Raw genomic sequence first — 13,131 nt, 5'->3', positions numbered from 1 at the left:
AGGTGGTGAGGACCAAGGTGGTGAGGACCAAGGTGGTGAGGACCAAGGTGGTCAGGGCCAAGGTGGTGAGGACCAAGGTGGTGAGGAACAAGGTGGTGAGGACCAAGGTGGTGAGGACCAAGGTGGTGAGGACCAAGGTGGTGAGGACCAAGGTGGTGAGGACCAAGGTGTTGAGGACCAAGGTGTTGAGGGCCAAGGTGGTGAGGGCCAAGGTGGTGAGGACCAAGGTGGTGAGGACTAAGGTGGTGAGGACCAAGGTGGTGAGGACCAAGGTGGTGAGGACTAAGGTGGTGAGGGCCAAGGTGGTGAGGACCAAGGTGGTGAGGACTAAGGTGGTGAGGGCCAAGGTGGTGAGGACTAAGGTGTTGAGGACTAAGGTGGTGAGGACCAAGGTGGTGAGGACCAAGGTGGTGAGGACCAAGGTGGTGAGGACCCAGGTGGTGAGGACTAAGGTGGTCAGGGCCAAGGTGGTCAGGGTCAGGATGGTCAGGGCCAAGGTGGTGAGGACTAAGGTGGTCAGGGCCAAGGTGGTGAGGACCAAGGTGGTGAGGACCAAGGTGGTGAGGACCCAGGTGGTGAGGGCCAAGGTGGTGAGGACCCAGGTGGTGAGGACCAAGGTGGTGAGGACCAAGGTGGTGAGGACCAAGGTGGTGAGGACCAAGGTGGTGAGGACTAAGGTGGTGAGGGCCAAGGTGGTGAGGACCAAGGTGGTGAGGACCAAGGTGGTGAGGACCAAGGTGGTGAGGACTAAGGTGGTGAGGGCCAAGGTGGTGAGGACCAAGGTGGTGAGGACCAAGGTGGTGAGGACTAAGGTGGTGTGGGCCAAGGTGGTGAGGACTAAGGTGGTGAGGACCAAGGTGGTGAGGACCAAGGTGGTGAGGACCAAGGTGGTGAGGGCCAAGGTGGTGAGGACTAAGGTGTTGAGGACTAAGGTGGTGAGGACCAAGGTGGTGAGGACCAAGGTGGTGAGGACTAAGGTGGTCAGGGCCAAGGTGGTCAGGGTCAGGATGGTCAGGGCCAAGGTGGTGAGGACTAAGGTGGTCAGGGCCAAGGTGGTGAGGACCAAGGTGGTGAGGACCAAGGTGGTGAGGGCCAAGGTGGTGAGGACCCAGGTGGTGAGGGCCAAGGTGGTGAGGACCCAGGTGGTGAGGGTCAAGGTGGTGAGGACCAAGGTGGTGAGGACCAAGGTGGTGAGGGCCCAGGTGGTGAGGACTAAGGTGGTCAGGGCCAAGGTGGTCAGGGTCAGAATGGTCAGGGCCAAGGTGGTGTGGGCGTGGACCCCCACAGCTCTGTCCAGCCATCTCCTTTCTACTGTCCTTACCTGGGGAGGCTGGGGAGCTTACTTGGTGTGTCCCCACTGCCCAGGACCTGGCTGCTGGGACAGCAGTGGCACACTCTGGCCATGGCTCTGGCCTCTGCGTGTCAGAACTCACACTGCCGTCCCTCCGTCACCCCAGTCCCTTCAGGAAGAGCTCAGACCTCCCTTCCTGAGCACCCTCTCCCTCCAGGTGGCCTCCAGGCTCGGGGTCAAGGGAGACCAGGTGGTGGCCAAGCAAGGGTTGCCTGTAGCCCAGGGCCAAGAGAGGCTGTGCCACGCGGCCTGGCGGGGCCCTGCTCCAGTGCTGGCTCTGCTCCACCTCAGGTGCCCCAGGCCCACCCTGTCCCCACCGCCCCTGCTCAGGCTGGACCTCCGTGCCCCCAGCTCTGAGCCTGGCCCTCCTGGGGCGTCTGACGGCAGGATCCCGTCTCACCCTGAAAGGCTCCTCTCGGTCATCCTGGGGATGGTTGCTCCTCACCCAGTGCACTGAGGGCAGGGCTGGCCTGGTCACCACTACCTTGTGGCACACCACAGCCCACAGCAGCCTGTGGTCCCAGGCAGGGCTGCCACTGTCCCTGCTGCCCAGAGCAGGACATTGAGGCCACACTTTAGTGTCACCACGTGGCTGCTTCTGCTGGAGGCTCAGATAACTGCTGCCATAGGGAACAAAAGTGGCTTCCCCTGCCTGTGGTCAGCTGTCCAGGCACGAATGCAGGGTGCTCTCAGCCGCTGCAGGGTGTCCGCAAACCTGCCTCACACTCCCATGCCCAAGGCAGCCAGGGTGTCACAGGTGGATGACGAGTCCAAGGGCCCTAATGGATCCCCTCATCATAGTGGTACAGAGCAGGAGACTGAGGTCCAGAGAGGTCGGCAGCATGCCTGAGGGAACTCAGCAAAGCTGGGCTCCAGGGCCTGGCTCCTGCCTCAGATTCACCCACTGCTCTGGCTCGAAGCTGCAGTGCTCAGGAGCGACGTCACGGCAGGGGGCAAGGTGCAGAGCCTGATCCTGGAGTCCGAGGCCACAGGCAACCAGGTGGGCAGGAGGGCATGGGACCACGGTGGCCACCCGCATGCCCCAGGAGCAGCACTCGAGTGTCTACAAAGCCCTGGCGTCCGAGGCCTCACTGTGCTGCAGTGTGAGTCCCCCGGGGGCTTCGGCCATCTGATCAAGGGCGGGACCACCAGGAGGCCACACTGCACGGCAGCCCTGAGAGGCAGGTGTCAGGATGTCCAGACAGCGGAGGGCAGCGTGGACAGCGCACCTCCTGAGAGCCGAGCCCTGGACACTGGCTCCAGGATATGACAGGCCCAGCGTTGAAAGTCCCTCCCGCAAGCCAGCGGATGCGAGGTGCACTGCAGTCCCACAGCCCTCCATAGAGACTGGCGGAGGGGCCTCCAGGGATGGCGCCCAGGCCAGGGGGTGCCCAGCCTGCACTGCAGCAGGTCAGGGGTCAAGGTAGATATGGGGGAGACGGGGCTCGCACAGGACTCTGCAGAGCGGGGCCTGGGACAGAGGTGGGGCACCTTGGAGAGCCCGGCAGTCTGCAGGGCCAGCCACCGAGCTGGGCACTGCCCTCAGGCCCTGACCCTGGTGAAGCCCAATGTCGGCATGGGCGGCCCCGAGATAAGAGCCCACTGAGGCCCCCGGCTGCCCACCAGGCGATAAGCGCAGCCTGTGCGGGGCCTGATAGGCCGCGGCCACTGCAGCGGTTGGCCGGTGGCTGCTTATCAGCCCATCACTGCCCACTGCACAGAAATTCGTATCTGCGGGAGCCGATAGGGCGCCTCCAGCCCAGAGGATGCAAATAGCGCAGGAAACACGGGGGCGTAGCCCAGCCCCAAACCACGGCCCACCGCCACCCTGGCCCAGCCTTCTGCAGACCGGCCTGCTGCCTGAGGGCTCTGACTGAGCAAGGGGACAGCCGATGCCCACGTGGCTGGGCAGGGAGGTGCTGAGGACAGTGACGTCCACTTGCCGGCAGCCTGGGCTTGGGGCGCCTGGTGCTCTCAGACACTCCTTCTCCATCCCGCGTGGGGTCTCCTCCAGGAGTGGGGGCAACACTGCTGGGCTGCCCAGTGGCCATCGGGGTCCACAGCAGGCAATGCTGGCTGAGGGGATGCAGGGCGGAGGGAGGCCAAGAGGCCCATCTTGCCACCCACTCAGGACAGGGAAACTGAGGGGAAGCCGGGCAGTCTGAGCGCAGGCCTGCTGCCCACCCCAGGCTCCCTCCTATGAGGGGAAAGGTCTGCCTGGGACCCTGGGCTGTGAGACCCGAAGCTCTAGGCGTCCCCTAGAGGTTTCTGTCAGGTCACCCGACCCTGCCCTGCCTGTCACTGGCTGCTGGGGTGGCAGAGGAGAGCCCTGGGGCCGCTGGCTGCAAGGACCCAGGGCCGCCTTGCCTGGCACCCTGCTCCTGGGCGGCCCCACACCCCTGGGGTGGCACAGTGTGTGGGTCTGGTCTCCACAGGCTGTGGGGCCACCACCCTGGTGTAGCCCCCAGGCCAGCACCCCAGCGCGCCGGCCACCCTGCTCACATGGGCTGCCATCCATCAGTGCTCTCTGGAGAGCCCACGCGTCCCGTCAGGAGGCCTTCCTGGCCTCGATAGCCTGGCCCCTGGGCCCCTCTGCCTCAGCAGAACCTTCCCGATGGCCAACAGGGCCAGCCCTTCTCCTCGGGTCGGCAACTGCTCCGGTAGGAGCCATGAACGGGCCCGCGCACCCAGCCCCGCGCACCCAGCCCTGCGTGCGTGGCAGGTCCTCGGCAAACGCCTGTGGCGGGCAGGGCTCCCCTTCTGATGCCCTCCTTGCCTGAGGACCTCACCTCTCGGCCTCCCTCCCTCGCCGGCCAGCTCTGCAGGAGGCCTGGAACCCACCCCGAATGCGCTGCTGGACCCAGTGCTTATTGACCGGGCAGCACCGCCTGGCTGCTGGCCTGTCCTAACAGTCACAGGTCTATGGAATCTGCCAGTCCTGGAAGGGTGGCCACAGGGGACATGTGCAGGACCTCTGAGGTCAGAGCTTGGCTCTGAGTGAGTCGCAGGGCAGGGGTGACGTGACCAGCCCTCAGGGACTTCCAGACCCAGGCCTGACCCAGTTGGCAGCCAAGCCTGTCCTGGGTGGGCCTGCAGCCACTCAGGGTTGGGGTCCTCCCCTGCCCTACCCAGGGCACTGCAGGCTTGGAACCCAGCCCCTCTGTTGCGAAGCCTGGGCTCAGGTGGCTCTAGACACGCCCTTCTGAGTCCCTTCCTGGGGACAGGGTTTCTGCCACCACCACATGCTCCTCGTTCCCAGCCAGGTCAGACCTGTCTTCCAGGAATCCTCCAGGTGACTCTCTGTCCCCGTGTGGCTGGGATCCAGACACCACCCACTACACAGCCAGCTGCACAGGCCCCATGGACCTCCAGAGACTTAAGAACCGGGGGTGGCCCAGCTCCAGAAGCCGGGCCACGGCTGCCCTGGGGACCTGCTGGTTACCTGGCCCACTCCAGGGGCTGGCTGCTGCCGCGGCTGCCTCCTGAGAACCGGTCTCTGGCTCCTGCTCCTCCATCTCCTCGGGGCCTCCTGGGGACGTGGGGGTCGCTGGCTCTGGGGGTGGATTTGTGTCTGCAGAGGGGAAAACACCATCACATCTCTGCCGAGCCAGCCCCTGGGCACCGGGCTGCCCTTCCTGAGGCCGGGAGGGAAACTGAGGCCGCCTGGCTCAAGTTGGAGAGGATGAAGGGGACAGCCAGCGTTCCCTCTGGGCCTTCGGAAACCCCTCACTAACTGCAGCTGCGACTGCCAGTCCAGCTGCTCTGGGTGACTAGAGCAGAGGCCACAGGTGTGCCAGGGCAGAGGCACGTGTGGCCCCCGGCTCCTGGTCTCTGCTGGCGGCGGCCCCTCCACCAGGCCCTGCACCCAATTCCAGCCCAAAGGGCATATTTGCCTTTCCAGCGGGGCCTGATAACCACCGGCCCCCAATCGATGCGCTCCCATAAAGCCCCCCGGGTGACGTCACACGCCCGGCAGATTATTAATACCCGAGATAAGGGTGTGATTAACATCAAATAAATCAATCACGCAGTATAAAAGTCCTATTATTTTTGGCTATAAATCAAAGTGGCTGGCATTTGAGCTCCAGCCACCGGGAGGGAGCGCAGGCCCGCCTGAGCGCATAGGCTCCGCGCAGCCTTATCGCGCCCATCGCCGCATTATCACCGGCCGGTGCCAGGTGCAGCCCTGGCTGTGTTTTCCAGCTCCTGCCCTGGCCCCGCCCCCGCCCCCTGTGCAGCCCCAGCTCCCAAATCAGATAAAGGGCCTGGCTCCCGGAAGGCCGGCTGGGCAAAGTCCACGGCAACCCGCCACATGCCCTTTGGCAGGTCTTGCCCGGCCCTTCCATCAGCACCCCGTGGTGCAGATGGTGACAGAGGCCGGGCAGCCTCCGGGTGCTGCGGCTCCCAGATGTGCAGCCCGGGCTTGGGGTGATGTGCACAGCCCTGGGGCCAGGCCCCTCGGCCAGCTCTCCTGGGAGGGGAGTCTGGGTGAGCCCAGGGTGACGAGCCTGACTGGCTACGACTTTGGTGGCTCTGGTGACCCCAGGGGCTGCTGGCCAGTGGGGCTGGGGCCAGCCTGCTGGATGCAGTGATCTGGGCTAATGTGGGGGGACTCTGGCCTGTAGCTGTCCTGGGGACCCTGACACCTGGCCTGAGAAGTGCTGAGGTGGGGCTCACAGGGCAAAGGGCCCACTCCTGGCCAGGGATCAAGGTCCACCTGTGCTCTCCTGTCCCTCCTCGGCACCCAGCTCCCGCAGACCACCTCGCACAGGCAGCGCCACACACCCTGGGGTCTCTCTCCGGCCCCGACCCACCTGCACTCGGGTCATTCACCCCTCCCACCCTCCACGTGGCCCGGGTGGTGGCCACATCACCCGGTCAGAGGACAGGGAGGTGATTCAGGCTGCAGGGAACCCGGCCTCCCTGGGGGTGCTGTGTCCCCAGGACGGCTTCCTTCTCTGGAGCATGGGGACATGCCCCCTCCTGGTGCCTCCACCTCAGTGGCCCTTCTCCTGCTGCCCCTGCCCCTGAGCAGGCTCCTGGGAGTCGGGCTGGTTCACTCCCAGGAGGGTATGGTCCCCTCCAAGTCTGCACCAGCTGGAGCATCACTCCAGCCCTGGAACAGCCAGCAGAAGGGCCCAAGGAGCGTCTGGAGGTGCCTGGGGTAGAGGCCAGGAGAAGGAGCCAGATCCAGAACTTGGAATATGGGCGTCTGGCCAGTCCTAAGGCCCCGAGACAAGTCACTTAACCTCTCTGGGTCTCATTCCTCCTTCTGTGGAGTGGGAGGTAGCATGTAGGGGCTTAACAGGAGGTGCTGGGTACTGAGCACCCACTCTGTGCCGAGGCCGAGCAGAGCACTCAGTGAGCCACCCCTCAGCAGACCCCAGGGCCCTCCAAGTCCCCATGTCATGGGGTAAACTGAGGCTGAGAGGGGGTGGCTTTCTCAAGGTCTCTCAGCAGCCCTTGAGAGCTTCCATCTCCTTCTGGCCTCAGACTCCCCACCCACAGCGCAATGGCTGGGCTTGAGGCCACGTGCTCACTGTGGGTCCGTCTGTCCTCTCCTGGCTGCCCAGCCCCTCCCTCCTTGGGAGGCCTCTGCCCCCGGGGTGGGCTGGGGAGTGGAACACTGCGTCTCACCTGTGCTGGGTGGACTCGGGGGCCTGGACCCCCCTGCGGCCTGGAGCTCTGGTGCTGTGGCCTCCTGCTCTGTGAGGCTGCTCTCCGTGGCCTGGGCCTCCTCCTCTCTGGCCTCCATGTCTCCGAGGGAACCTGTGGACACAGCCCAGGGGGTTCAGTGAGGAGAGTGGCCCATCTGGGTGCAGGCACGGGCTCCGTGCCTGGGTAGCGTTGGCCCGGGTTGTGGCCACATCACCCTGGGCAGAGGCCAGCCGCCATTGAGGTCAGAGGTCCCCGAGACCTGTTCCACCTACTCTGTCCGAGCCCCAAACAACTCCCAAGCCTGGGGTTGGCCCTCCTTGCTGTCCTGACCTCCACTGGCAGATGGACTCCACTCTGGCCAGGACAGGGTCCCTTCCCTCCTGTGCCTCTTCCCACCCGATGGCCCTGCCCCACTGAGCAGAAGCTGCAGGGACGGGGCCTCTTCTGGTTGGCCTTTGGGGGCCAGCGCTCCATCCCACAGACCCACACTTCTGGCCCCAAGGCCCCAACACCCATCTGTGGTCTCTAGGAGGGACACCCGCAGAGTGTCCCTCCTACGTCCAGCACCCCCTACGTCCTGCTGTCTCACAGGAGCCCCCGAGGCTGGGGACTCACGCCCAGCATGGCCCAGCGGAGGAGATGCCCAGTACCCGGGGGAACGACCAGCCACCGACAGGCCCGGGCTAGCCGGGGTGGGGGCAGGGGACAGGTGCTCAACCCTGAGTGACCACAGGGCCTGAGAGCGGGGCGGGGGTGCAGCCCATGACATCAGGCGGAGGTGTCAACTATGTGACGGCGAGGACGAGCCCCAACCCTACCTGGCCCTGGCCCTGGCCTGGATGCCTGTGCATCCCTGAGCCTGTCCATCACTGGCCCACACCACTCATCCCCTGGTCACGGAGGAGCTGTGGAGCCTCCTGACTCAGACACTCACTCAGGGTGGCTGGAAGCCACAGACCCCACCACAGCCAGGCCCCTGCCACCAAAGGAGAGGAGTCAGGAGAGGTCAGGGGCGCGGGACCAGGGCAGGGCCAGGGCAGCACCCGCGCTCTGTGCTGGAGAAGCCCGGGGCGTGGGGCTGGCCCGAGGGCGGGCTGTCCTGGAGGCTGAGCTCCTCCCTGGAGACAGTGAGGGACAGCTGGGAGGCCACCGGGACCCGCTCCTCTGTGGCACGGGGCTCCTGACCCTCATCCTGATCCAGTGCCTCCCCAGGTCTGCCCTCGAGAGGGGCTCTCGCTCACGGCTCCTCCTTCCCGGAAGACGGGGCTCATGGAGGGGCACACAGCCAGGCCCACGCCTGGCCACAGTCCAGCACTGCTGCCCACCGTGGGTCCCTGATGCTTGTCCAGGTCAGGGGACAGATCTCCAAGGGCTGGGACCCAGGGGCCAGTGTGGCATGCTCCAGGCCGACCCTGAGGCCTGCAGTCTGCAGGAGGGTGGGCAGCTGTTGGGACTCCACTCTCATGGTAGGTGGAGGGCAACTGTGACCAAGGCTCCACCTTCCTGCCTCCCGCTGACCTCAAGGGCCAGCCATGTTCTAGAGTGAGGGGACACACCCTGGGACACTACCTGGGACTTCCAGGCGTGGCAGACAGACAACCACGGTGGCCTCGCTGGAAACAGCAGCCAATTACAGGAGCACAAGCAGGAAGGGGTGCGGAGAGGGTGCCAGGGGGCTGCTGCCACAGGCCCCGGGGGCAGGGCCCCGAGACAGCCCCGGCATGATGCTGACCGCAGAGCCACGGGGGAGAGCCTCCTCATCCTGGGGCTTAGGGAGCCATGGCGGGTCTCAGGGAGAGCATGGCGAGACCTCTGGACACACCGGCTCAGCCTCCAGGGACTCCTCGGAGCTGCCATCAGTGTGCCCACAGGGCAGGCCTGGATGGGCAGTGGGCACACCCCAGAAGGTCCACCTGTGCCCAGGAGGCAGGGCCTGACCTGTGTGGCCCCGCTCCATCAGTGCTGCAGTGGAGGCCAGCAGGGCCAGCCCCGAGCAGACACACCCTTCAGAGGGCCAGAAGGCTCTCGCTGCCCAGGCCCCGGCAGAAGCCCCCGGCCCCTCGAGAGCTGCGTCCCTCCTGTGCACAGCCGTGGGACCTCAGGGCCTCTGTCGCCTGCTCTGCAAATGGGGACCAGGGGGCTTCGGGGACCAGAGCACGGGGCAGGGGGTGTGCATCAGGCACCCCAGCCCTGTCTCGGCCCCCAGGAAGGCAGCCCGACTCAGTGCCAGCCACGCAGGCCTCAGATGCCCGGGGCGGACTGGGCAGGGTCTCCACTGGGGGAACAAGGGCACTGCTCTGCACAGGCCCAGGAGACGGGCGTGGGAGAGACCGCCAGCCCTGCACTGAGCCCCCAGTGGGCTGTGGTGTGGCAAACCCTGCCCCCGGCCCTCTCGGCCTCCCGGGAGCTGGAGTCCCAGCTGGCATCGTCCTTCCAGACACACCGGGGCCATGAGAGCTGTCAGGTGGCCAGGGCATCAGCAAACCACAGCTGGATACTGCTGCCTCCCACAGAGGCCCTGTCCCTCTGGCAACCTTTACGCTACTCAGAGACCCCAATAGCTGGGCCAGGCTAACCCATGGCCAGGCAGGTGGACAGATGCTTACTGTGTCCTTGCTGTGTGACCTCTGGCCAATTACTGTACCTCTCTGTCTCTTTGGTCTCCTGGGCGACAAATGGAAGCCACCCCAGCTGCACCCTGCAGAATGAACGTGCTCCTGTTCCGTGTAGCTCAGGGTGCCTGTGGTAAAGGCCCCGTGAACACCAGCTGTCACTATCGCTACACACTGCCACCCGTGGCCCAGCAAAGCCTGAGGCAGGGGAGGCACCTGTGGTGTCATCAGGCACCTCCCGTGACCTCCCGCCCCTGCAGCCCCGCGAGGTCACCCGACAGTCTTCATCTCGGATGGGGAAATCAAGGCACAGGGTTTGGTGGACAGATGTAGGGGAAGGTGCGCAACGTGTGGGGGGCCAGAGAGGGTGGCGGAGGAGTGGTGGCAGGGGACACCTGCGGTGGCAGGGAGGGTGGAGGGAAGGCAGGATCCTGAGGCAGTCACACCACCCCAGTTCCATCCCCCAGAGGATAGCTGAGTCACACCACATCATGGGTGAGCAAACTGAGGCCTGGCAAGGTGACCAGCTTGCTCGTGGTCCTCGGGGAGGATGGGACCTGGGGCACATCTTCAGGCCTGTCCCCACCACTTTCCCAGCCTCAGTGCTGCCTGGGGACACACCCCCTACCCTGAGTGCCACGGGCAGCAAGGCAGACGCTGACCTCATGGCCTGGCTGGGGCCCAAGGCCACACACCTGCCCAGGGGACATCCTTGGGTCATGACAGTGGTCACTAGCAGCTGGGTGGCTGGGCGTGGCCCCCGTGGTGCCCAGAGCCCCTGGTTATCACAGTGAGCAGACGCCCGCGCACCCATCCGTCCCCTGCTCATTAAGCCGGACGCGGGATTGGAAATGGAAACATAATAGCTATTTGATTGGGGTGAGATACTTTGCATATTGGCTCAGCACTGATAGCGGGATTTCATCAACTCCCTGTTTTCATGCTTTAGAACTGAATTAAGGAGCAGCTCCATACGGGGGCTCGTCCCCACTCCCTTCCCAGTCCCCGCTGGCCACCAGACGCGGCCTCCTCCCAGCTTTGGGGGTGGCGTGCTGAAGCCGGTCGCTGGTGGGGAGGATGCCCCAGGCTGCAGCGGCCCAGACAGGGTGACCCAGGCTCCCGGGGCAGTCCCCAGGCCCTCCTGGCTACGCGGGTGGGCAAGTCCCCTGGGAACGGCACCGTGGGCCGGGGCAGTGTGAGAACCAAGGCAGGCTCAGCAGCACGCCTGCCAGCCATGGTGCCGGCTGCTGGGGCCCCGTGGGCTGCCGGGCACAGACCCCTCTGGAAGGTGCATCCAGGGGCCCCTCACCCTGGTCTTACCCAGCAGGACACAGAGGTGGCAGAGCACGAGCCACGGGCATGGGCAGAGCTGCAGGGGTGGCCTCCTCTCCAGGCCGTGCTCAGCCACCCCTGTCACCCAGTGCCCGAGCACCACTCCCACACTGGGCCTTCCCTGAGCCGCTGGCATGCTGGAGACCCGGCAGTGCCCACTCCTGCCCCCAGAAACCCTGTGTGAGGCACAGCCGCAGGGGGCAGGCCCCACCAGGAGGCTGAGCAGTGGGCATTCCTCCCCAAGCCCAGTGGAAGACTGGGTGAGGCCAGGGAGTGGTCAAGAGCTGGGGTCAGTTCGCCAGGCAGGACCAGGTGCCGAGCCGGGCTCTCAAGACTGCCTTCCTCTGGCTGGGGAGGGGGAGGGTGCGAGAAGGCAGGCGGCCTGGGGAGGGCAGTGGAGGTGGCGGAAAAGACCCCCCACCAGTTGGCACAAGGCCTGCCTCCTCGGCCTGCCGGCCCCGGGCAGCAGGTGGGTAGGCAGGGCACAGCGTGGCCAGGAGGGAGACCCTGGCCTCCAGGCAGCACAGAGCAGGCAGATAAGGCCTGATAACAGCAGGAAAATCGCAACAGACCCAGACTTTCCCACTGCCGGGCAGCGGGCACCTCAGGCCATGGTGGGGCAGAGAGGGGACAGGACAGTCCTGCCCTCCAAGAGGCTGCACAGTTGGGAGCCTAGGGTGGCCACCACCCAGCCAGGCTTACAGCTGTGACCAGCCATCCCAGGAGTCCTTGTCAAAAAGCAGACCCGAGAGTTGGGCGTAAAACACGACCTCTCAAAGATCCCAGGGACAGGGCACATTCAGGAGCGCTGGGCAAGCCCTCGGCACAGCCCCCGCCAGGCCTGTGTCCCCGGCACTCGCAGGCCCACATTGCCCACCAGGAAGAGGCTCGGCAGACACCCAGGGGCTGGGCTCCTGCGCTGGAGCCCGCTCACACCCCGATACCCCGAAGGTGCTCTCAGCAAGTGCCCACCCCGAGCCTTCCTGTGGGGCATCTGTCACTGCTGCCTAAACCAGTGTCCCCAGGATGATGGCCAACCTCCCTCCCACCACCATCCCATCTTCTGGGTTAAAGCTGTCCTCCCTCAGAACCCGCCCCAGGGCCCAGCTGTGTCCCCACGGTCCAGGCCTGTCCCTAGGGACTCAGCTCAGCATGGCCTCCCTGGGCCCAGCGAAGTGCTGGGTAAGCCCAGACGGATGAGTGCCAAGCCTGTCGCAGAACCATCCCTGGGTGGGCCCAGGGTCATGGCAAGCTAGGGCCCATCGCCTCCGTGCTGGGTGGCCTCCCCCCCCCCCCGCCCTAGTGAGTCTGGGCAGGGGACACACGGCCAATCAGCTTGACCCTCTCTACCCCACCCAGAACCTCACAGAGGGTACTCCATGCCCCCTGCGACTGGAACTCAGTGCTCCAGGCTCCTGGGGTGGCAGTGCCTGGAGCCTGTCCCCTCAGGTGGTTAGGACCCCCTTGTGCAGTGGACAGCTACTGTTGGGGGTGAGCTCCAGAAAGGCCAACCCAGTGTGCATGGCCTCAGCACAACATGCCCCGGAGGCAGGCCCTGGGCCTCGGCAGGCCTGGAGGGTCCCTGGGCAATCCTGGGGCAACCTCAGCAAGACGCAGGTCTCAACAGAGCCAAGCAGGCCCGCTCTGAGCTCCAGGACCCACATGCTACTGAGCTGGGCTGCTGGGACGGACCTCAGCCTTCGAGACTCGCCGTGTCCTGTCGATGAGATGCACTCTCCTCGGGACGCAGGCTTTAAAGGCCTGAGCTGGGGAGTGCGCGGGCAGCAGGTGCAGCCCAGGTGAGACACAGGTGCCCAGGCTCAGGCTCGCGCGGAGCAGCACACCCCACCCCACGTCCAAGCTGGCCAGTGCGTCCGTATGACATCACCTGCCTTTCTTTGCTGATTTTCACTGACCCAAGGGCCGGTGCCTTGTGCCTGTGGCGCCCATGGGCTCCTGACCCGAGGGGCGCGGGCTGCTCCGGCACTCGCCTTCCTCTCTGGACACCCGCTCCGTGCCCACTTTCAACCCCTTCTTGGAGATGAGCTGGGATCTAAAGGAGGAAGTCAGTGGGTTTAACTTGCCCTGGGACATGGCCACTCAGGGTTTCTGGCTGGCCCTGTCCTCTGGGGGCCTCTCCGGCTCTTGGAGTGGAGTGGACATCCTAACCAAGGCAGG

General features: G+C 65.3%; 1 protein-coding gene across 1 annotated transcript in view; it reads right to left on the bottom strand.

The window, feature by feature from the left end:
* Positions 1–13,131, bottom strand: part of ZFPM1 (zinc finger protein, FOG family member 1) — a 58,213-nt gene that overhangs the window by 29,167 nt on the left and 15,915 nt on the right. The window contains exons 2-3 of the mRNA XM_081275888.1: positions 6,989–7,120; positions 4,794–4,922 (exon numbers count right to left, since the gene is read on the bottom strand). Coding sequence (XP_081132014.1) covers positions 4,794–4,922; positions 6,989–7,120 — 261 coding nt within the window. The remainder of the gene's footprint in view (positions 1–4,793; positions 4,923–6,988; positions 7,121–13,131) is intronic.

Source organism: Spermophilus citellus (genome assembly GCF_964194105.1).
Source record: "Spermophilus citellus genome assembly, chromosome: 18".
Taxonomy (NCBI): Eukaryota; Metazoa; Chordata; class Mammalia; order Rodentia; family Sciuridae; genus Spermophilus; species Spermophilus citellus.
This window is presented reverse-complemented; position numbering and strand designations above follow the sequence as displayed.